The sequence below is a fragment of the Heliangelus exortis genome, chromosome 2 (genome assembly GCF_036169615.1).
Source record: "Heliangelus exortis chromosome 2, bHelExo1.hap1, whole genome shotgun sequence".
NCBI classification, from domain to species: domain Eukaryota; kingdom Metazoa; phylum Chordata; class Aves; order Apodiformes; family Trochilidae; genus Heliangelus; species Heliangelus exortis.
In genome coordinates, this window is record NC_092423.1 from 150549830 (window position 1) to 150574114 (window position 24285).

At 50.9% G+C, this 24285-nt stretch overlaps 3 protein-coding genes across 3 annotated transcripts; all 3 read right to left on the reverse strand.

Annotated features, from left to right (window-relative positions):
• Positions 1 to 15383: 15383 nt before the first annotated feature.
• LOC139792958 (feather keratin-like) lies at positions 15384 to 15728 on the reverse strand. Its single transcript, XM_071736938.1, has one exon. It carries the CDS (start codon positions 15726 to 15728, stop codon positions 15384 to 15386), a length of 345 nt encoding a protein of 114 aa, XP_071593039.1.
• A 2393-nt stretch (positions 15729 to 18121) lies between these two features.
• On the reverse strand, positions 18122 to 18466 carry LOC139792959 (feather keratin-like). The gene has a single exon (XM_071736939.1). It carries the CDS (start codon positions 18464 to 18466, stop codon positions 18122 to 18124), a length of 345 nt encoding a protein of 114 aa, XP_071593040.1.
• Positions 18467 to 20859: 2393 nt separating this feature from the next.
• LOC139792960 (feather keratin-like) lies at positions 20860 to 21204 on the reverse strand. The gene has a single exon (XM_071736940.1). The coding sequence runs from the start codon at positions 21202 to 21204 to the stop codon at positions 20860 to 20862; it is 345 nt and encodes a 114-aa protein (XP_071593041.1).
• Positions 21205 to 24285: the final 3081 nt, after the last annotated feature.

A 24285-nucleotide genomic window follows, 5' to 3' on the forward strand; every position in this document is an offset into this window, starting at 1 on the left:
TTTCTGTATTTTGTAAAAGAGTCCCAAGTCTTGTAACTTTAACTTTTGGGGAAAAAGTCCAACATCTTTGAAGAGAGAGTTTTGGTTGAAAGTGAGAAAACCCAAACCGTGTCATTAGCTCTGGTCTTTCCTGCTGGGTGAGCTCTGTGTTTGTCTTTGTGCCTCTCTTGCTTATTAGGTTCCAGGTGAGGTTGAATTTCTTTGGGAAGGATTTATGGAGTGAGGGGTTGCTGTGGTCTGTTTTGTGAGTAGGGTTCAGGTGATTGCTTCTCTTTGGATAGGGAGTCCCCATGGACTGGCAGGTGAGGCTGCATGGAAGAGAAGCAGCCTGAGTGAACTGAGGGTTTTGGCTGGAACTGAGGGAATTTTGACATTTTATGACCTTTGCAAAAAGGGGTTTGGAACTTGAGGACTGCAAGGATTTAGTGAGATAATGTAGAGAGAAAATCAGAAGGGCCAAAAGTAACTAAAACATAACCCACCTGTAGTTCCTTGGGACTGAGTGTATTCCAGGATGATTGTGAGGCAATCTTAGGAATTCTAGAACTACAGAATGGCTTGGGTCATCTAGATCGAACCCACTGAATGATTTGTAGTTATTCCTAGTTACTTCTTTGTAGTTCAATTTACTTTTACTAGACCAGATTTCTCTAAGTCCTCTTGACATGCTCATGAACACTCCTGTTGAGGAGGTATCCAGAAGTTCTCTCATCGAGGTGTTTTGTGTCTCAGCACTGTCAAATGAAACCATTTCTTCTTTTGATGAATCCCAGGATACAGTTGTCTTCCAGTGCTGTGGGATGTGTGATGAAGGATGGAGTGCTGGGCAACTGGATCCTCTGGAGTCCTTGGGTCTTGAGAGATGACATCCACACATCCTGTGGGAGCTGGATGGTTTCATTGGGAGATAAGTCACAAGCGCAGCGGTCGTACTTGTGAGCTTGGTACTTGTCCTTGTGAGCCTGGTGACAGTTTTTTTGAGAAATGAAGTGTTTGGAGTGTTTTCAGAGGAGGTGTGTCAGGGCCTTTTTCAAAGCAAAGCATAGGAGAGGTGGGGTGTCATCAGTGAGCTTTGCGGTTTTCATCGGAAGGGTTCAGCATTGCTGAGCTTTAAGGAGTCTTTCAACCCAAACCATTGCATGGTGTCATGGCATTTGTGTGGTATGTGTTGCAGGGCTTTTCCACGTGGCCTGGTTGGATCTTGCTCCCTAGTTCTGTTCTTTTTGGGGCTGGATGAGGCTTGGGGGAAGAAAGGAAGAGGAGGCGTGTCAGGCTTGGATGCAAAAGCACTTTATTGATGGAAAAACAGAGTAAAGAGGCAGGAGCATTAATGTGGAAGGGAGCATATCTGAGGTGCAAACAGTGCAACCATCAGTCGGCGTCCCTTGTGGAAGACAGATCTTGCCAGAGCACCAAGGTCTTTGTGCCTTTTGGTGTGAGGAGAAGAGAGGAGATCCCTGATGTAGTTTGGCTTGTGAGAAGGAGGTATCAGAGGAGGAGGCATCAGAAGAGAAATGGTCTCCCTTGATGTGGTGGGTTGCAGGGTGCAGGTGTTTGCTGTCATAGGTTGTAGGGAGGGCCCTTAGCAGATGCCACAGCCTCCTCTACCTCCCAGGCCGTAGCCACATCCGTAGCCATAGCCCAGGCCTCCCAGGCCTCCCAGGCCTCCCAGGCCGTAGCCCAGGCCATATCCGGAGTTGATGGGCACTCCCAGGGCACTGAGGTCGTTGCCCACGGCAGCGGATGCGGAGGATCCGACGGCGGTGCTCTGGGGGAAGGAGGTGAGGATGGGTCCAGGCAGGGTGACCTGGACAGTGGAAGGCTGGATGACAACGCGGGAAGCCTCACACTGCCTGACACAGGGCTCGTTGCAGCTGTTAGCCAGCGGGGTGGGTCCGCAAGAGCCGCAGCGGTCGTAGCAGGCCATGTGTGTGGTGTGGAGGGGTGGCTGTGGAGGAGAGAGAGGGTGTTGAGAAAGCGTTGGGGCAGAGTGGGTGAGGAGAAGGCAGGAGGGGCAGGGGGTTGAGGCTCACCTGGTTGTTGGTGTCAGCGGAGAAGGGTTGAAGAGAAGTGTGTGAGGGAGAGAGGCGCTGGTCCGGCTTTTATGCTGGTCCCCGAGGGGCGGGACAGGCTTTGGGCATGAGGGCATTGTGCAGCAAGCAGCTCCTGAGGACACAGCCTCCTGCTCAGGAATGGGCTGGAGCAAGCTTTTCTGCCTCAGTCATCCCTTTTTCTGTTTGTTTTTTTAGGGACATGCCTTCTGAGCATGGTGACATTTTTTGGGTGAGAGGAGGTGTGTTTGGGAGTCTTTTCCTGGCAGATGTATGTCATGGCATTTTTGGAGACGTGACCAAGCCACAGGAGTGGTTGGGTGCCACCAGTGTGGTTTAATTTTTGTCACCCCTGAGCTTGGAAGTGGGTGACTTGTAGAGTCCCTTCCAAGCCAAACCATTCTATGATCTCATAGCACTCGTGTGTTGAGGTTTGCGGTCAGGCTGTGAAGGAGAGCCCTGAATTCCTGTCAGCCTTTGCAGTGTGCTCTGGGCTTTGGAGAAGTGCTGGGCATGAGGCTGTGCCTGGTTCATCACACTGCTTGTCTTGCTGCCATCTCACTGGGCCTTTCTGCATTTCTGGTTATTGCTGCTGGTTGTACTTTGCTGGTGCCTTGGTGCCTTTATTCTTTGCAAGATGTATCTGCTGAAGTTGGATTAACATGGGAAGAGAAATTTTGGGAGTGAGGCACCTAGAATTGTTGTTTTTTCAAGCGGTTGGAAGAACTTTCTGTATTTTGTGAAAGAGTCCCAAGTTTTGTAACTTTAACTTTTGGGGAAAAAGTCCAACATCTTTGAACAGAGAGTTTTGGTTGAAAGTGAGAAAACCTAAACCGTGTCATTAGCTCTGGTCTTTCCTGCTGGGTGAGCTCTGTGTTTGTCTTTGTGCCCGTCTTGCTTATTAGGTTCCAGGTGGGGGTTGAATTTCTTTGGGAAGGATTTATGGAGTGAGGGGTTGCTGTGGTCTGTTTTGTGAGTAGGGTTCAGGTGATTCCCTCTCTTTGGACAGGGAGTCCCCATGGACTGGCAGGTGAGTCTGTGTGGAAGAGAAGCAGCCTGAGTGAACTGAGAGTTTTGGCTGGAACTGAGGGAATGCTGAGAGTTTATGACCTTTGCAAAAAGGGGTTTGTCACTTGAAGACTGCAAGGATTTTATGAGGTAACCTACAGAGGAACTTGGGAGAGCCAAAAGGTGCTAGAACGGAAACCACCCCAGTTCCTTGGATTTGAGTGTTAGCAGGCCGATTGTGAGGCAAGCTGAGGAATTCTAGAACCACAGAACGGCTTGGGTCATTTAGAGTGAAATCCACTGTGTTATTTCTAGTTTTTTTTAGAAACTTCTTGTTAGTTGTAGTTACTTCCACTTGACCAGATTTCTCCAAGTCCTGTTGACATGCTGCTCAACACTCGTGTTGAGGAGACACCCACAGCTTCTCTCATTGACCTGTTTTATGTCTCACCGCTGTCAAATGAAACCATTTCTTCCTTTGATGAATCCCTGGACGCAGTTGTCTTCCTGTGCTGTGGGATGAGTGATGAAGGATGGAGTGCTGGGCAACTGGATCCTCTGGAGTCCTTGGGTCTTGAGAGATGACATCCACACATCCTGTGGGAGCTGGATGGTTTCATTGGGAGATAAGTCACAAGCGCAGCGGTCGTACGTGTCCTTGTGAGCCTGGTGACAGTTTTTTTGAGAAATGAAGTGTTTGGAGTGTTTTCAGAGGAGGTGTGTCAGGGCCTTTTTCAAAGCAAAGCATAGGAGAGGTGGGGTGTCATCAGTGAGCTTTGCGGTTTTCATCGGAAGGGTTCAGCATTGCTGAGCTTTAAGGAGTCTTTCAACCCAAACCATTGCATGGTGTCATGGCATTTGTGTGGTATGTGTTGCAGGGCTTTTCCACGTGGCCTGGTTGGATCTTGCTCCCTAGTTCTGTTCTTTTTGGGGCTGGATGAGGCTTGGGGGAAGAAAGGAAGAGGAGGCGTGTCAGGCTTGGATGCAAAAGCACTTTATTGATGGAAAAACAGAGTAAAGAGGCAGGAGCATTAATGTGGAAGGGAGCATATCTGAGGTGCAAACAGTGCAACCATCAGTCGGCGTCCCTTGTGGAAGACAGATCTTGCCAGAGCACCAAGGTCTTTGTGCCTTTTGGTGTGAGGAGAAGAGAGGAGATCCCTGATGTAGTTTGGCTTGTGAGAAGGAGGTATCAGAGGAGGAGGCATCAGAAGAGAAATGGTCTCCCTTGATGTGGTGGGTTGCAGGGTGCAGGTGTTTGCTGTCATAGGTTGTAGGGAGGGCCCTTAGCAGATGCCACAGCCTCCTCTACCTCCCAGGCCGTAGCCACATCCGTAGCCATAGCCCAGGCCTCCCAGGCCTCCCAGGCCTCCCAGGCCGTAGCCCAGGCCATATCCGGAGTTGATGGGCACTCCCAGGGCACTGAGGTCGTTGCCCACGGCAGCGGATGCGGAGGATCCGACGGCGGTGCTCTGGGGGAAGGAGGTGAGGATGGGTCCAGGCAGGGTGACCTGGACAGTGGAAGGCTGGATGACAACGCGGGAAGCCTCACACTGCCTGACACAGGGCTCGTTGCAGCTGTTAGCCAGCGGGGTGGGTCCGCAAGAGCCGCAGCGGTCGTAGCAGGCCATGTGTGTGGTGTGGAGGGGTGGCTGTGGAGGAGAGAGAGGGTGTTGAGAAAGCGTTGGGGCAGAGTGGGTGAGGAGAAGGCAGGAGGGGCAGGGGGTTGAGGCTCACCTGGTTGTTGGTGTCAGCGGAGAAGGGTTGAAGAGAAGTGTGTGAGGGAGAGAGGCGCTGGTCCGGCTTTTATGCTGGTCCCCGAGGGGCGGGACAGGCTTTGGGCATGAGGGCATTGTGCAGCAAGCAGCTCCTGAGGACACAGCCTCCTGCTCAGGAATGGGCTGGAGCAAGCTTTTCTGCCTCAGTCATCCCTTTTTCTGTTTGTTTTTTTAGGGACATGCCTTCTGAGCATGGTGACATTTTTTGGGTGAGAGGAGGTGTGTTTGGGAGTCTTTTCCTGGCAGATGTATGTCATGGCATTTTTGGAGACGTGACCAAGCCACAGGAGTGGTTGGGTGCCACCAGTGTGGTTTAATTTTTGTCACCCCTGAGCTTGGAAGTGGGTGACTTGTAGAGTCCCTTCCAAGCCAAACCATTCTATGATCTCATAGCACTCGTGTGTTGAGGTTTGCGGTCAGGCTGTGAAGGAGAGCCCTGAATTCCTGTCAGCCTTTGCAGTGTGCTCTGGGCTTTGGAGAAGTGCTGGGCATGAGGCTGTGCCTGGTTCATCACACTGCTTGTCTTGCTGCCATCTCACTGGGCCTTTCTGCATTTCTGGTTATTGCTGCTGGTTGTACTTTGCTGGTGCCTTGGTGCCTTTATTCTTTGCAAGATGTATCTGCTGAAGTTGGATTAACATGGGAAGAGAAATTTTGGGAGTGAGGCACCTAGAATTGTTGTTTTTTCAAGCGGTTGGAAGAACTTTCTGTATTTTGTGAAAGAGTCCCAAGTTTTGTAACTTTAACTTTTGGGGAAAAAGTCCAACATCTTTGAACAGAGAGTTTTGGTTGAAAGTGAGAAAACCTAAACCGTGTCATTAGCTCTGGTCTTTCCTGCTGGGTGAGCTCTGTGTTTGTCTTTGTGCCCGTCTTGCTTATTAGGTTCCAGGTGGGGGTTGAATTTCTTTGGGAAGGATTTATGGAGTGAGGGGTTGCTGTGGTCTGTTTTGTGAGTAGGGTTCAGGTGATTCCCTCTCTTTGGACAGGGAGTCCCCATGGACTGGCAGGTGAGTCTGTGTGGAAGAGAAGCAGCCTGAGTGAACTGAGAGTTTTGGCTGGAACTGAGGGAATGCTGAGAGTTTATGACCTTTGCAAAAAGGGGTTTGTCACTTGAAGACTGCAAGGATTTTATGAGGTAACCTACAGAGGAACTTGGGAGAGCCAAAAGGTGCTAGAACGGAAACCACCCCAGTTCCTTGGATTTGAGTGTTAGCAGGCCGATTGTGAGGCAAGCTGAGGAATTCTAGAACCACAGAACGGCTTGGGTCATTTAGAGTGAAATCCACTGTGTTATTTCTAGTTTTTTTTAGAAACTTCTTGTTAGTTGTAGTTACTTCCACTTGACCAGATTTCTCCAAGTCCTGTTGACATGCTGGTCAACACTCGTGTTGAGGAGACACCCACAGCTTCTCTCATTGACCTGTTTTATGTCTCACCGCTGTCAAATGAAACCATTTCTTCCTTTGATGAATCCCTGGACGCAGTTGTCTTCCTGTGCTGTGGGATGAGTGATGAAGGATGGAGTGCTGGGCAACTGGATCCTCTGGAGTCCTTGGGTCTTGAGAGATGACATCCACACATCCTGTGGGAGCTGGATGGTTTCATTGGGAGATAAGTCACAAGCGCAGCGGTCGTACGTGTCCTTGTGAGCCTGGTGACAGTTTTTTTGAGAAATGAAGTGTTTGGAGTGTTTTCAGAGGAGGTGTGTCAGGGCCTTTTTCAAAGCAAAGCATAGGAGAGGTGGGGTGTCATCAGTGAGCTTTGCGGTTTTCATCGGAAGGGTTCAGCATTGCTGAGCTTTAAGGAGTCTTTCAACCCAAACCATTGCATGGTGTCATGGCATTTGTGTGGTATGTGTTGCAGGGCTTTTCCACGTGGCCTGGTTGGATCTTGCTCCCTAGTTCTGTTCTTTTTGGGGCTGGATGAGGCTTGGGGGAAGAAAGGAAGAGGAGGCGTGTCAGGCTTGGATGCAAAAGCACTTTATTGATGGAAAAACAGAGTAAAGAGGCAGGAGCATTAATGTGGAAGGGAGCATATCTGAGGTGCAAACAGTGCAACCATCAGTCGGCGTCCCTTGTGGAAGACAGATCTTGCCAGAGCACCAAGGTCTTTGTGCCTTTTGGTGTGAGGAGAAGAGAGGAGATCCCTGATGTAGTTTGGCTTGTGAGAAGGAGGTATCAGAGGAGGAGGCATCAGAAGAGAAATGGTCTCCCTTGATGTGGTGGGTTGCAGGGTGCAGGTGTTTGCTGTCATAGGTTGTAGGGAGGGCCCTTAGCAGATGCCACAGCCTCCTCTACCTCCCAGGCCGTAGCCACATCCGTAGCCATAGCCCAGGCCTCCCAGGCCTCCCAGGCCTCCCAGGCCGTAGCCCAGGCCGTATCCGGAGTTGATGGGCACTCCCAGGGCACTGAGGTCGTTGCCCACGGCAGCGGATGCGGAGGATCCGACGGCGGTGCTCTGGGGGAAGGAGGTGAGGATGGGTCCAGGCAGGGTGACCTGGACAGTGGAAGGCTGGATGACAACGCGGGAAGCCTCACACTGCCTGACACAGGGCTCGTTGCAGCTGTTAGCCAGCGGGGTGGGTCCGCAAGAGCCGCAGCGGTCGTAGCAGGCCATGTGTGTGGTGTGGAGGGGTGGCTGTGGAGGAGAGAGAGGGTGTTGAGAAAGCGTTGGGGCAGAGTGGGTGAGGAGAAGGCAGGAGGGGCAGGGGGTTGAGGCTCACCTGGTTGTTGGTGTCAGCGGAGAAGGGTTGAAGAGAAGTGTGTGAGGGAGAGAGGCGCTGGTCCGGCTTTTATGCTGGTCCCCGAGGGGCGGGACAGGCTTTGGGCATCATCGTGCAGCAAGCAGCTCCTGAGGACACAGCCTCCTGCTCAGGAATGGGCTGGAGCAAGCTTTTCTGCCTCAGTCATCCCTTTTTCTGTTTGTTTTTTTAGGGACATGCCTTCTGAGCATGGTGACATTTTTTGGGTGAGAGGAGGTGTGTTTGGGAGTCTTTTCCTGGCAGATGTATGTCATGGCATTTTTGGAGACGTGACCAAGCCACAGGAGTGGTTGGGTGCCACCAGTGTGGTTTAATTTTTGTCACCCCTGAGCTTGGAAGTGGGTGACTTGTAGAGTCCCTTCCAAGCCAAACCATTCTATGATCCCATAGCACTCGTGTGTTGAGGTTTGCGGGCAGGCTGTGAAGGAGAGCCCTGAATTCCTGTCAGCCTTTGCAGTGTTCTCTGGGCTTTGGAGAAGTGCTGGGCATGAGGCTGTGCCTGGTTCATCACACTGCTTCTCTTGCTGCCATCTCACTGGGCCTGTCTGCATTTCTGGTTATTGCTGCTGGTTGTACTTTGCTGGTGCCTTGGTGCCTTTATTCTTTGCAAGATGTATCTGCTGAAGTTGGATTAACATGGGAAGAGAAATTTTGGGAGTGAGGCACCTAGAATTGTTGTTTTTTCAAGCGGTTGGAAGAACTTTCTGTATTTTGTGAAAGAGTCCCAAGTTTTGTAACTTTAACTTTTGGGGAAAAAGTCCAACATCTTTGAACAGAGAGTTTTGGTTGAAAGTGAGAAAACCTAAACCGTGTCATTAGCTCTGGTCTTTCCTGCTGGGTGAGCTCTGTGTTTGTCTTTGTGCCCGTCTTGCTTATTAGGTTCCAGGTGGGGGTTGAATTTCTTTGGGAAGGATTTATGGAGTGAGGGGTTGCTGTGGTCTGTTTTGTGAGTAGGGTTCAGGTGATTCCCTCTCTTTGGACAGGGAGTCCCCATGGACTGGCAGGTGAGTCTGTGTGGAAGAGAATCAGCCTGAGTGAACTGAGAGTTTTGGCTGGAACTGAGGGAATGCTGAGAGTTTATGACCTTTGCAAAAAGGGGTTTGTCACTTGAAGACTGCAAGGATTTTATGAGGTAACCTACAGAGGAACTTGGGAGAGCCAAAAGGTGCTAGAACGGAAACCACCCCAGTTCCTTGGATTTGAGTGTTAGCAGGCCGATTGTGAGGCAAGCTGAGGAATTCTAGAACCACAGAACGGCTTGGGTCATTTAGAGTGAAATCCACTGTGTTATTTCTAGTTTTTTTTAGAAACTTCTTGTTAGTTGTAGTTACTTCCACTTGACCAGATTTCTCCAAGTCCTGTTGACATGCTGGTCAACACTCGTGTTGAGGAGACACCCACAGCTTCTCTCATTGACCTGTTTTATGTCTCACCGCTGTCAAATGAAACCATTTCTTCCTTTGATGAATCCCTGGACGCAGTTGTCTTCCTGTGCTGTGGGATGAGTGATGAAGGATGGAGTGCTGGGCAACTGGATCCTCTGGAGTCCTTGGGTCTTGAGAGATGACATCCACACATCCTGTGGGAGCTGGATGGTTTCATTGGGAGATAAGTCACAAGCGCAGCGGTCGTACGTGTCCTTGTGAGCCTGGTGACAGTTTTTTTGAGAAATGAAGTGTTTGGAGTGTTTTCAGAGGAGGTGTGTCAGGGCCTTTTTCAAAGCAAAGCATAGGAGAGGTGGGGTGTCATCAGTGAGCTTTGCGGTTTTCATCGGAAGGGTTCAGCATTGCTGAGCTTTAAGGAGTCTTTCAACCCAAACCATTGCATGGTGTCATGGCATTTGTGTGGTATGTGTTGCAGGGCTTTTCCACGTGGCCTGGTTGGATCTTGCTCCCTAGTTCTGTTCTTTTTGGGGCTGGATGAGGCTTGGGGGAAGAAAGGAAGAGGAGGCGTGTCAGGCTTGGATGCAAAAGCACTTTATTGATGGAAAAACAGAGTAAAGAGGCAGGAGCATTAATGTGGAAGGGAGCATATCTGAGGTGCAAACAGTGCAACCATCAGTCGGCGTCCCTTGTGGAAGACAGATCTTGCCAGAGCACCAAGGTCTTTGTGCCTTTTGGTGTGAGGAGAAGAGAGGAGATCCCTGATGTAGTTTGGCTTGTGAGAAGGAGGTATCAGAGGAGGAGGCATCAGAAGAGAAATGGTCTCCCTTGATGTGGTGGGTTGCAGGGTGCAGGTGTTTGCTGTCATAGGTTGTAGGGAGGGCCCTTAGCAGATGCCACAGCCTCCTCTACCTCCCAGGCCGTAGCCACATCCGTAGCCATAGCCCAGGCCTCCCAGGCCTCCCAGGCCTCCCAGGCCGTAGCCCAGGCCGTATCCGGAGTTGATGGGCACTCCCAGGGCACTGAGGTCGTTGCCCACGGCAGCGGATGCGGAGGATCCGACGGCGGTGCTCTGGGGGAAGGAGGTGAGGATGGGTCCTGGCAGGGTGACCTGGACAGTGGAAGGCTGGATGACAACGCGGGAAGCCTCACACTGCCTGACACAGGGCTCGTTGCAGCTGTTAGCCAGCGGGGTGGGTCCGCAAGAGCCGCAGCGGTCGTAGCAGGCCATGTGTGTGGTGTGGAGGGGTGGCTGTGGAGGAGAGAGAGGGTGTTGAGAAAGCGTTGGGGCAGAGTGGGTGAGGAGAAGGCAGGAGGGGCAGGGGGTTGAGGCTCACCTGGTTGTTGGTGTCAGCGGAGAAGGGTTGAAGAGAAGTGTGTGAGGGAGAGAGGCGCTGGTCCGGCTTTTATGCTGGTCCCCGAGGGGCGGGACAGCCTTTGGGCATCATCGTGCAGCAAGCAGCTCCTGAGGACACAGCCTCCTGCTCAGGAATGGGCTGGAGCAAGCTTTTCTGCCTCACTCATCCCTTTTTCTGTTTGTTTTTTTAGGGACATGCCTTCTGAGCATGGTGACATTTTTTGGGTGAGAGGAGGTGTGTTTGGGAGTCTTTTCCTGGCAGATGTATGTCATGGCATTTTTGGAGACGTGACCAAGCCACAGGAGTGGTTGGGTGCCACCAGTGTGGTTTAATTTTTGTCACCCCTGAGCTTGGAAGTGGGTGACTTGTAGAGTCCCTTCCAAGCCAAACCATTCTATGATCCCATAGCACTCGTGTGTTGAGGTTTGCGGGCAGGCTGTGAAGGAGAGCCCTGAATTCCTGTCAGCCTTTGCAGTGTGCTCTGGGCTTTGGAGAAGTGCTGGGCATGAGGCTGTGCCTGGTTCATCACACTGCTTGTCTTGCTGCCATCTCACTGGGCCTTTCTGCATTTCTGGTTATTGCTGCTGGTTGTACTTTGCTGGTGCCTTGGTGCCTTTATTCTTTGCAAGATGTATCTGCTGAAGTTGGATTAACATGGGAAGAGAAATTTTGGGAGTGAGGCACCTAGAATTGTTGTTTTTTCAAGCGGTTGGAAGAACTTTCTGTATTTTGTGAAAGAGTCCCAAGTTTTGTAACTTTAACTTTTGGGGAAAAAGTCCAACATCTTTGAACAGAGAGTTTTGTTTGAAAGTGAGAAAACCTAAACCGTGTCATTAGCTCTGGTCTTTCCTGCTGGGTGAGCTCTGTGTTTGTCTTTGTGCCCGTCTTGCTTATTAGGTTCCAGGTGGGGGTTGAATTTCTTTGGGAAGGATTTATGGAGTGAGGGGTTGCTGTGGTCTGTTTTGTGAGTAGGGTTCAGGTGATTCCCTCTCTTTGGACAGGGAGTCCCCATGGACTGGCAGGTGAGTCTGTGTGGAAGAGAAGCAGCCTGAGTGAACTGAGAGTTTTGGCTGGAACTGAGGGAATGCTGAGAGTTTATGACCTTTGCAAAAAGGGGTTTGTCACTTGAAGACTGCAAGGATTTTATGAGGTAACCTACAGAGGAACTTGGGAGAGCCAAAAGGTGCTAGAACGGAAACCACCCCAGTTCCTTGGATTTGAGTGTTAGCAGGCCGATTGTGAGGCAAGCTGAGGAATTCTAGAACCACAGAACGGCTTGGGTCATTTAGAGTGAAATCCACTGTGTTATTTCTATAGTTTTTTTTAGAAACTTCTTGTTAGTTGTAGTTACTTCCACTTGACCAGATTTCTCCAAGTCCTGTTGACATGCTGCTCAACACTCGTGTTGAGGAGACACCCACAGCTTCTCTCATTGACCTGTTTTATGTCTCACCGCTGTCAAATGAAACCATTTCTTCCTTTGATGAATCCCTGGACGCAGTTGTCTTCCTGTGCTGTGGGATGAGTGATGAAGGATGGAGTGCTGGGCAACTGGATCCTCTGGAGTCCTTGGGTCTTGAGAGATGACATCCACACATCCTGTGGGAGCTGGATGGTTTCATTGGGAGATAAGTCACAAGCGCAGCGGTCGTACGTGTCCTTGTGAGCCTGGTGACAGTTTTTTTGAGAAATGAAGTGTTTGGAGTGTTTTCAGAGGAGGTGTGTCAGGGCCTTTTTCAAAGCAAAGCATAGGAGAGGTGGGGTGTCATCAGTGAGCTTTGCGGTTTTCATCGGAAGGGTTCAGCATTGCTGAGCTTTAAGGAGTCTTTCAACCCAAACCATTGCATGGTGTCATGGCATTTGTGTGGTATGTGTTGCAGGGCTTTTCCACGTGGCCTGGTTGGATCTTGCTCCCTAGTTCTGTTCTTTTTGGGGCTGGATGAGGCTTGGGGGAAGAAAGGAAGAGGAGGCGTGTCAGGCTTGGATGCAAAAGCACTTTATTGATGGAAAAACAGAGTAAAGAGGCAGGAGCATTAATGTGGAAGGGAGCATATCTGAGGTGCAAACAGTGCAACCATCAGTCGGCGTCCCTTGTGGAAGACAGATCTTGCCAGAGCACCAAGGTCTTTGTGCCTTTTGGTGTGAGGAGAAGAGAGGAGATCCCTGATGTAGTTTGGCTTGTGAGAAGGAGGTATCAGAGGAGGAGGCATCAGAAGAGAAATGGTCTCCCTTGATGTGGTGGGTTGCAGGGTGCAGGTGTTTGCTGTCATAGGTTGTAGGGAGGGCCCTTAGCAGATGCCACAGCCTCCTCTACCTCCCAGGCCGTAGCCACATCCGTAGCCATAGCCCAGGCCTCCCAGGCCTCCCAGGCCTCCCAGGCCGTAGCCCAGGCCGTATCCGGAGTTGATGGGCACTCCCAGGGCACTGAGGTCGTTGCCCACGGCAGCGGATGCGGAGGATCCGACGGCGGTGCTCTGGGGGAAGGAGGTGAGGATGGGTCCAGGCAGGGTGACCTGGACAGTGGAAGGCTGGATGACAACGCGGGAAGCCTCACACTGCCTGACACAGGGCTCGTTGCAGCTGTTAGCCAGCGGGGTGGGTCCGCAAGAGCCGCAGCGGTCGTAGCAGGCCATGTGTGTGGTTTGGAGGGGTGGCTGTGGAGGAGAGAGAGGGTGTTGAGAAAGCGTTGGGGCAGAGTGGGTGAGGAGAAGGCAGGAGGGGCAGGGGGTTGAGGCTCACCTGGTTGTTGGTGTCAGCGGAGAAGGGTTGAAGAGAAGTGTGTGAGGGAGAGAGGCGCTGGTCCGGCTTTTATGCTGGTCCCCGAGGGGCGGGACAGCCTTTGGGCATCATCGTGCAGCAAGCATCTCCTGAGGACACAGCCTCCTGCTCAGGAATGGGCTGGAGCAAGCTTTTCTGCCTCAGTCATCCCTTTTTCTGTTTGTTTTTTTAGGGACATGCCTTCTGAGCATGGTGACATTTTTTGGGTGAGAGGAGGTGTGTTTGGGAGTCTTTTCCTGGCAGATGTATGTCATGGCATTTTTGGAGACGTGACCAAGCCACAGGAGTGGTTGGGTGCCACCAGTGTGGTTTAATTTTTGTCACCCCTGAGCTTGGAAGTGGGTGACTTGTAGAGTCCCTTCCAAGCCAAACCATTCTATGATCTCATAGCACTCGTGTGTTGAGGTTTGCGGGCAGGCTGTGAAGGAGAGCCCTGAATTCCTGTCAGCCTTTGCAGTGTGCTCTGGGCTTTGGAGAAGTGCTGGGCATGAGGCTGTGCCTGGTTCATCACACTGCTTCTCTTGCTGCCATCTCACTGGGCCTGTCTGCATTTCTGGTTATTGCTGCTGGTTGTACTTTGCTGGTGCCTTGGTGCCTTTATTCTTTGCAAGATGTATCTGCTGAAGTTGGATTAACATGGGAAGAGAAATTTTGGGAGTGAGGCACCTAGAATTGTTGTTTTTTCAAGCGGTTGGAAGAACTTTCTGTATTTTGTGAAAGAGTCCCAAGTTTTGTAACTTTAACTTTTGGGGAAAAAGTCCAACATCTTTGAACAGAGAGTTTTGGTTGAAAGTGAGAAAACCCAAACCGTGTCATTAGCTCTGGTCTTTCCTGCTGGGTGAGCTCTGTGTTTGTCTTTGTGCCCGTCTTGCTTATTAGGTTCCAGGTGGGGGTTGAATTTCTTTGGGAAGGATTTATGGAGTGAGGGGTTGCTGTGGTCTGTTTTGTGAGTAGGGTTCAGGTGATTCCCTCTCTTTGGACAGGGAGTCCCCATGGACTGGCAGGTGAGTCTGTGTGGAAGAGAATCAGCCTGAGTGAACTGAGAGTTTTGGCTGGAACTGAGGGAATGCTGAGAGTTTATGACCTTTGCAAAAAGGGGTTTGTCACTTGAAGACTGCAAGGATTTTATGAGGTAACCTACAGAGGAACTTGGGAGAGCCAAAAGGTGCTAGAACGGAAACCACCCCAGTTCCTTGGATTTGAGTGTTAGCAGGCCGATTGTGAGGCAAGCTGAGGAATTCTAGAACCACAGAACGGCTTGGGTCATTTAGAGTGAAATCCACTGTGTTATTTCTAGTTTTTTTTAGAAACTTCTTGTTAGTTGTAGTTACTTCACTTGACCAGATTTCTCCAAGTCCTGTTGACATGCTGGTCAACACTCGTGTTGAGGAGACACCCACAGCTTCTCTCATTGACCTGTTTTATGTCTCACCGCTGTCAAATGAAACCATTTCTTCCTTTGATGAATCCCTGGACGCAGTTGTCTTCCTGTGCTGTGGGATGAGTGATGAAGGATGGAGTGCTGGGCAACTGGATCCTCTGGAGTCCTTGGGTCTTGAGAGATGACATCCACACATCCTGTGGGAGCTGGATGGTTTCATTGGGAGATAAGTCACAAGCGCAGCGGTCGTACGTGTCCTTGTGAGCCTGGTGACAGTTTTTTTGAGAAATGAAGTGTTTGGAGTGTTTTCAGAGGAGGTGTGTCAGGGCCTTTTTCAAAGCAAAGCATAGGAGAGGTGGGGTGTCATCAGTGAGCTTTGCGGTTTTCATCGGAAGGGTTCAGCATTGCTGAGCTTTAAGGAGTCTTTCAACCCAAACCATTGCATGGTGTCATGGCATTTGTGTGGTATGTGTTGCAGGGCTTTTCCACGTGGCCTGGTTGGATCTTGCTCCCTAGTTCTGTTCTTTTTGGGGCTGGATGAGGCTTGGGGGAAGAAAGGAAGAGGAGGCGTGTCAGGCTTGGATGCAAAAGCACTTTATTGATGGAAAAGCAGAATAAAGAGGCAGGAGCATTAATGTGGAAGGGAGCATATCTGAGGTGCAAACAGTGCAACCATCAGTCGGCGTCCCTTGTGTAAGACAGATCTTGCCAGAGCACCAAGGTCTTTGTGCCTTTTGATGTGAGGAGAAGAGAGGAGATCCCTGATGTAGTTTGGCTTGTGAGAAGGAGGTATCAGAGGAGGAGGCATCAGACGAGAAATGGTCTCCCTTGATGTGGTGGGTTGCAGGGTGCAGGTGTTTGCTGTCATAGGTTGTAGGGAGGGCCCTTAGCAGATGCCACAGCCTCCTCTACCTCCCAGGCCGTAGCCACATCCGTAGCCATAGCCCAGGCCTCCCAGGCCTCCCAGGCCTCCCAGGCCGTAGCCCAGGCCGTATCCGGAGTTGATGGGCACTCCCAGGGCACTGAGGTCGTTGCCCACGGCAGCGGATGCGGAGGATCCGACGGCGGTGCTCTGGGGGAAGGAGGTGAGGATGGGTCCTGGCAGGGTGACCTGGACAGTGGAAGGCTGGATGACAACGCGGGAAGCCTCACACTGCCTGACACAGGGCTCGTTGCAGCTGTTAGCCAGTGGGGTGGGTCCGCAAGAGCCGCAGCGGTCGTAGCAGGCCATGTGTGTGCTTTGGAGGGGTGGCTGTGGAGGAGAGAGAGGGTGTTGAGAAAGCGTTGGGGCAGAGTGGGTGAGGAGAAGGCAGGAGGGGCAGGGGGTTGAGGCTCACCTGGTTGTTGGTGTCAGCGGAGAAGGGTTGAGGAGAAGTGTGTGAGGGAGAGAGGCGCTGGGCCGGCTTTTATGCTGGTCCCCGAGGGGCGGGACAGGCTTTGGGCATGAGGGCATTGTGCAGCAAGCATCTCCTGAGGACACATCCTCCTGCTCAGGAATGGGCTGGAGCAAGCTTTTCTGCCTCAGTCATCCCTTTTTCTGTTTGTTTTTTTAGGGACATGCCTTCTGAGCACGGTGACATTTTTTGGGTGAGAGGAGGTGTGTTTGGGAGTCTTTTCCTGGCAGATGTATGTCATGGCATTTTTGGAGACGTGACCAAGCCGCAGAAGTGGTTGGGTGCCACCGGTGTGGTTTAATTTTTGTCATCCCTGAGCTTGGAACTGGGTGACTTGTAGAGTCCCTTCCAAGCCAAACCATTCTATGATCTCATAGCACTCGTGTGGTGAGGTTTGCGGGCAGGTTGTGAAGGAGAGCCCTGCATTCCTGTCAGCCTTTGCTGTGTGCTCTGGGCTTTGGAGAGGTGCTGGGCATGAGGCTGTGCCTGGTTCATCACACTGCTTCTCTTGCTGCCATCTCACCAGGCCTGTCTTTAGTCCTGGTCTTTTCCTCTGGGTGTGCTCTCTGGCTGTCTCTGTGTCCTTCTTCCTTGCACGTTTGTAGCTCTTTGTGCTTGGTTTACCGGGTAAGTAATGTTTTGTAAATGAGACATCTACAGGGTCAGTTATTTCTGTGTTTTGTGAAAGAGTCCAAATATTTTGGGAATTAAACTGATGGGGAGGAAGTTCAAAATGGTTGAACATCTTTGTGGTTGAAACTGAAAAACAACAAATAATTTTTATGAGCTTGTAAGAGGACAGAGGAAGCTCGAGTTGTTTTTTAAGTTCCAGGTAGGGGCTGAATTTCTGTGGAAAGGATTTTTGGATTTAGAATGTCCAGTGGCCTATTTTGTGAGTAGGGTTCAGGTGATTGCTTCTCTTTGGATAGGGAGTCCCCATGGACTGGCAGGTGAGGCTGCATGGAAGAGAACCAGCCTGAGTGAACTGAGGGTTTTGGCTGGAACTGAGGGAATTTTGACATTTTATGACCTTTGCAAAAAGGGGTTTGGAACTTGAGGACTGCAAGGATTTAGTGAGATAATGTAGAGAGAAAATCAGAAGGGCCAAAAGTAACTAAAACATAACCCACCTGTGGTTCCTTAGGACTGAGTGTATTCCAGGATGATTGTGAGGCAATCTTAGGAATTCTAGAACTACAGAATGGCTTGGGTCATCTAGATCGAACCCACTGAATGATTTGTAGTTATTCCTAGTTACTTCTTTGTAGTTCAATTTACTTTTACTAGACCAGATTTCTCTAAGTCCTCTTGACATGCTCATGAACACTCCTGTTGAGGAGGTATCCAGAAGTTCTCTCATCGAGGTGTTTTGTGTCTCAGCACTGTCAAATGAAACCATTTCTTCTTTTGATGAATCCCAGGATACAGTTGTCTTCCAGTGCTGTGGGATGTGTGATGAAGGATGGAGTGCTGGGCAACTGGATCCTCTGGAGTCCTTGGGTCTTGAGAGATGACATCCACACATCCTGTGGGAGCTGGATGGTTTCATTGGGAGATAAGTCACAAGCGCAGCGGTCGTACTTGTGAGCTTGGTACTTGTCCTTGTGAGCCTGGTGACAGTTTTTTTGAGAAATGAAGTGTTTGGAGTGTTTTCAGAGGAGGTGTGTCAGGGCCTTTTTCAAAGCAAAGCATAGGAGAGGTGGGGTGTCATCAGTGAGCTTTGAGGTTTTCATCGGAAGGGTTCAGCATTGATGAGCTTTAAGGAGTCTTTCAACCCAAACCATTGCATGGTGTCGTGGCATTTGTGTGGTATGTGTTGCAGGGCTTTTCCACGTGGCCTGGTTGGATCTTGCTCCCTAGTTCTGTTCTTTCTGGGGCTGGATGAGGCTTGGGGGAAGAAAGGAAGAGGAGGCGTGTCAGGCTTGGATGCAAAAGCACTTTATTGATGGAAAAGCAGAATAAAGAGGCAGGAGCATTAATGTGGAAGGGAGCATATCTGAGGTGCAAACAGTGCAACCATCAGTCGGCGTCCCTTGTGTAAGACAGATCTTGCCAGAGCACCAAGGTCTTTGTGCCTTTTGATGTGAGGAGAAGAGAGGAGATCCCTGATGTAGTTTGGCTTGTGAGAAGGAGGTATCAGAGGAGGAGGCATCAGACGAGAAATGGTCTCCCTTGATGTGGTGGGTTGCAGGGTGCAGGTGTTTGCTGTCATAGGTTGTAGGGAGGGCCCTTAGCAGATGCCACAGCCTCCTCTACCTCCCAGGCCGTAGCCACATCCGTAGCCATAGCCCAGGCCTCCCAGGCCTCCCAGGCCTCCCAGGCCGTAGCCCAGGCCGTATCCGGAGTTGATGGGCACTCCCAGGGCACTGAGGTCGTTGCCCACGGCAGCGGATGCGGAGGATCCGACGGCGGTGCTCTGGGGGAAGGAGGTGAGGATGGGTCCTGGCAGGGTGACCTGGACAGTGGAAGGCTGGATGACAACGCGGGAAGCCTCACACTGCCTGACACAGGGCTCGTTGCAGCTGTTAGCCAGTGGGGTGGGTCCGCAAGAGCCGCAGCGGTCGTAGCAGGCCATGTGTGTGGTTTGGAGGGGTGGCTGTGGAGGAGAGAGAGGGTGTTGAGAAAGCGTTGGGGCAGAGTGGGTGAGGAGAAGGCAGGAGGGGCAGGGGGTTGAGGCTCACCTGGTTGTTGGTGTCAGCGGAGAAGGGTTGAAGAGAAGTGTGTGAGGGAGAGAGGCGCTGGGCCGGCTTTTATGCTGGTCCGCGAGGGGCGGGACAGGCTTTGGGCATGAGGGCATTGTGCAGCAAGCATCTCCTGAGGACACATCCTCCTGCTCAGGAATGGGCTGGAGCAAGCTTTTCTGCCTCAGTCATCCCTTTTTCTGTTTGTTTTTTTAGGGACATGCCTTCTGAGCACGGTGACATTTTTTGGGTGAGAGGAGGTGTGTTTGGGAGTCTTTTCCTGGCAGATGTATGTCATGGCATTTTTGGAGACGTGACCAAGCCGCAGAAGTGGTTGGGTGCCACCGGTGTGGTTTAATTTTTGTCATCCCTGAGCTTGGAACTGGGTGACTTGTAGAGTCCCTTCCAAGCCAAACCATTCTATGATCTCATAGCACTCGTGTGGTGAGGTTTGCGGGCAGGTTGTGAAGGAGAGCCCTGCATTCCTGTCAGCCTTTGCTGTGTGCTCTGGGCTTTGGAGAGGTGCTGGGCATGAGGCTGTGCCTGGTTCATCACACTGCTTCTCTTGCTGCCATCTCACCAGGCCTGTCTTTAGTCCTGGTCTTTTCCTCTGGGTGTGCTCTCTGGCTGTCTCTGTGTCCTTCTTCCTTGCACGTTTGTAGCTCTTTGTGCTTGGTTTACCGGGTAAGTAATGTTTTGTAAATGAGACATCTACAGGGTCAGTTATTTCTGTGTTTTGTGAAAGAGTCCAAATATTTTGGGAATTAAACTGATGGGGAGGAAGTTCAAAATGGTTGAACATCTTTGTGGTTGAAACTGAAAAACAACAAATAATTTTTATGAGCTTGTAAGAGGACAGAGGAAGCTCGAGTTGTTTTTTAAGTTCCAGGTAGGGGCTGAATTTCTGTGGAAAGGATTTTTGGATTTAGAATGTCCAGTGGCCTATTTTGTGAGTAGGGTTCAGGTGATTGCTTCTCTTTGGATAGGGAGTCCCCATGGACTGGCAGGTGAGGCTGCATGGAAGAGAACCAGCCTGAGTGAACTGAGGGTTTTGGCTGGAACTGAGGGAATTTTGACATTTTATGACCTTTGCAAAAAGGGGTTTGGAACTTGAGGACTGCAAGGATTTAGTGAGATAATGTAGAGAGAAAATCAGAAGGGCCAAAAGTAACTAAAACATAACCCACCTGTAGTTCCTTAGGACTGAGTGTATTCCAGGATGATTGTGAGGCAATCTTAGGAATTCTAGAACTACAGAATGGCTTGGGTCATCTAGATCGAACCCACTGAATGATTTGTAGTTATTCCTAGTTACTTCTTTGTAGTTCAATTTACTTTTACTAGACCAGATTTCTCTAAGTCCTCTTGACATGCTCATGAACACTCCTGTTGAGGAGGTATCCAGAAGTTCTCTCATCGAGGTGTTTTGTGTCTCAGCACTGTCAAATGAAACCATTTCTTCTTTTGATGAATCCCAGGATACAGTTGTCTTCCAGTGCTGTGGGATGTGTGATGAAGGATGGAGTGCTGGGCAACTGGATCCTCTGGAGTCCTTGGGTCTTGAGAGATGACATCCACACATCCTGTGGGAGCTGGATGGTTTCATTGGGAGATAAGTCACAAGCGCAGCGGTCGTACTTGTGAGCTTGGTACTTGTCCTTGTGAGCCTGGTGACAGTTTTTTTGAGAAATGAAGTGTCTGGAGTGTTTTCAGAGGAGGTGTGTCAGGGCCTTTTTCAAAGCAAAGCATAGGAGAGGTGGGGTGTCATCAGTGAGCTTTGAGGTTTTCATCGGAAGGGTTCAGCATTGATGAGCTTTAAGGAGTCTTTCAACCCAAACCATTGCATGGTGTCATGGCATTTGTGTGGTATGTGTTGCAGGGCTTTTCCACGTGGCCTGGTTGGATCTTGCTCCCTAGTTCTGTTCTTTCTGGGGCTGGATGAGGCTTGGGGGAAGAAAGGAAGAGGAGGCGTGTCAGGCTTGGATGCAAAAGAACTTTATTGATGGAAAAGCAGAATAAAGAGGCAGGAGCATTAATGTGGAAGGGAGCATATCTGAGGTGCAAACAGTGCAACCATCAGTCGGCGTCCCTTGTGTAAGACAGATCTTGCCAGAGCACCAAGGTCTTTGTGCCTTTTGATGTGAGGAGAAGAGAGGAGATCCCTGATGTAGTTTGGCTTGTGAGAAGGAGGTATCAGAGGAGGAGGCATCAGACGAGAAATGGTCTCCCTTGATGTGGTGGGTTGCAGGGTGCAGGTGTTTGCTGTCATAGGTTGTAGGGAGGGCCCTTAGCAGATGCCACAGCCTCCTCTACCTCCCAGGCCGTAGCCACATCCGTAGCCATAGCCCAGGCCTCCCAGGCCTCCCAGGCCTCCCAGGCCGTAGCCCAGGCCGTATCCGGAGTTGATGGGCACTCCCAGGGCACTGAGGTCGTTGCCCACGGCAGCGGATGCGGAGGATCCGACGGCGGTGCTCTGGGGGAAGGAGGTGAGGATGGGTCCTGGCAGGGTGACCTGGACAGTGGAAGGCTGGATGACAACGCGGGAAGCCTCACACTGCCTGACACAGGGCTCGTTGCAGCTGTTAGCCAGCGGGGTGGGTCCGCAAGAGCCGCAGCGGTCGTAGCAGGCCATGTGTGTGGTTTGGAGGGGTGGCTGTGGAGGAGAGAGAGGGTGTTGAGAAAGCGTTGGGGCAGAGTGGGTGAGGAGAAGGCAGGAGGGGCAGGGGGTTGAGGCTCACCTGGTTGTTGGTGTCAGCGGAGAAGGGTTGAAGAGAAGTGTGTGAGGGAGAGAGGCGCTGGGCCGGCTTTTATGCTGGTCCCCGAGGGGCGGGACAGGCTTTGGGCATGAGGGCATTGTGCAGCAAGCATCTCCTGAGGACACATCCTCCTGCTCAGGAATGGGCTGGAGCAAGCTTTTCTGCCTCAGTCATCCCTTTTTCTGTTTGTTTTTTTAGGGACATGCCTTCTGAGCACGGTGACATTTTTTGGGTGAGAGGAGGTGTGTTTGGGAGTCTTTTCCTGGCAGATGTATGTCATGGCATTTTTGGAGACGTGACCAAGCCGCAGAAGTGGTTGGGTGCCACCGGTGTGGTTTAATTTTTGTCATCCCTGAGCTTGGAACTGGGTGACTTGTAGAGTCCCTTCCAAGCCAAACCATTCTATGATCTCATAGCACTCGTGTGGTGAGGTTTGCGGGCAGGTTGTGAAGGAGAGCCCTGCATTCCTGTCAGCCTTTGCTGTGTGCTCTGGGCTTTGGAGAGGTGCTGGGCATGAGGCTGTGCCTGGTTCATCACACTGCTTCTCTTGCTGCCATCTCACCAGGCCTGTCTTTAGTCCTGGTCTTTTCCTCTGGGTGTGCTCTCTGGCTGTCTCTGTGTCCTTCTTCCTTGCACGTTTGTAGCTCTTTGTGCTTGGTTTACCGGGTAAGTAATGTTTTGTAAATGAGACATCTACAGGGTCAGTTATTTCTGTGTTTTGTGAAAGAGTCCAAATATTTTGGGAATTAAACTGATGGGGAGGAAGTTCAAAATGGTTGAACATCTTTGTGGTTGAAACTGAAAAACAACAAATAATTTTTATGAGCTTGTAAGAGGACAGAGGAAGCTCGAGTTGTTTTTTAAGTTCCAGGTAGGGGCTGAATTTCTGTGGAAAGGATTTTTGGATTTAGAATGTCCAGTGGCCTATTTTGTGAGTAGGGTTCAGGTGATTGCTTCTCTTTGGATAGGGAGTCCCCATGGACTGGCAGGTGAGGCTGCATGGAAGAGAACCAGCCTGAGTGAACTGAGGGTTTTGGCTGGAACTGAGGGAATTTTGACATTTTATGACCTTTGCAAAAAGGGGTTTGGAACTTGAGGACTGCAAGGATTTAGTGAGATAATGTAGAGAGAAAATCAGAAGGGCCAAAAGTAACTAAAACATAACCCACCTGTGGTTCCTTAGGACTGAGTGTATTCCAGGATGATTGTGAGGCAATCTTAGGAATTCTAGAACTACAGAATGGCTTGGGTCATCTAGATCGAACCCACTGAATGATTTGTAGTTATTCCTAGTTACTTCTTTGTAGTTCAATTTACTTTTACTAGACCAGATTTCTCTAAGTCCTCTTGACATGCTCATGAACACTCCTGTTGAGGAGGTATCCAGAAGTTCTCTCATCGAGGTGTTTTGTGTCTCAGCACTGTCAAATGAAACCATTTCTTCTTTTGATGAATCCCAGGATACAGTTGTCTTCCAGTGCTGTGGGATGTGTGATGAAGGATGGAGTGCTGGGCAACTGGATCCTCTGGAGTCCTTGGGTCTTGAGAGATGACATCCACACATCCTGTGGGAGCTGGATGGTTTCATTGGGAGATAAGTCACAAGCGCAGCGGTCGTACTTGTGAGCTTGGTACTTGTCCTTGTGAGCCTGGTGACAGTTTTTTTGAGAAATGAAGTGTTTGGAGTGTTTTCAGAGGAGGTGTGTCAGGGCCTTTTTCAAAGCAAAGCATAGGAGAGGTGGGGTGTCATCAGTGAGCTTTGAGGTTTTCATCGGAAGGGTTCAGCATTGATGAGCTTTAAGGAGTCTTTCAACCCAAACCATTGCATGGTGTCATGGCATTTGTGTGGTATGTGTTGCAGGGCTTTTCCACGTGGCCTGGTTGGATCTTGATCCCTAGTTCTGTTCTTTTGGGGGCTGGATGAGGCTTGGGGGAAGAAAGGAAGAGGAGGCGTGTCAGGCTTGGATGCAAAAGAACTTTATTGATGGAAAAACAGAGTAAAGAGGCAGGAGCATTAATGCGGAAGGGAGCATATCTGAGGTGCAAACAGTGCAACCATCAGTCGGCGTCCCTTGTGTAAGACAGATCTTGCCAGAGCACCAAGGTCTTTGTGCCTTTTGATGTGAGGAGAAGAGAGGAGATCCCTGATGTAGTTTGGCTTGTGAGAAGGAGGTATCAGAGGAGGAGGCATCAGACGAGAAATGGTCTCCCTTGATGTGGTGGGTTGCAGGGTGCAGGTGTTTGCTGTCATAGGTTGTAGGGAGGGCCCTTAGCAGATGCCACAGCCTCCTCTACCTCCCAGGCCGTAGCCACATCCGTAGCCATAGCCCAGGCCTCCCAGGCCTCCCAGGCCTCCCAGGCCGTAGCCCAGGCCGTATCCGGAGTTGATGGGCACTCCCAGGGCACTGAGGTCGTTGCCCACGGCAGCGGATGCGGAGGATCCGACGGCGGTGCTCTGGGGGAAGGAGGTGAGGATGGGTCCTGGCAGGGTGACCTGGACAGTGGAAGGCTGGATGACAACGCGGGAAGCCTCACACTGCCTGACACAGGGCTCGTTGCAGCTGTTAGCCAGCGGGGTGGGTCCGCAAGAGCCGCAGCGGTCGTAGCAGGCCATGTGTGTGGTTTGGAGGGGTGGCTGTGGAGGAGAGAGAGGGTGTTGAGAAAGCGTTGGGGCAGAGTGGGTGAGGAGAAGGCAGGAGGGGCAGGGGGTTGAGGCTCACCTGGTTGTTGGTGTCAGCGGAGAAGGGTTGAAGAGAAGTGTGTGAGGGAGAGAGGCGCTGGGCCGGCTTTTATGCTGGTCCGCGAGGGGCGGGACAGGCTTTGGGCATGAGGGCATTGTGCAGCAAGCATCTCCTGAGGACACATCCTCCTGCTCAGGAATGGGCTGGAGCAAGCTTTTCTGCCTCAGTCATCCCTTTTTCTGTTTGTTTTTTTAGGGACATGCCTTCTGAGCACGG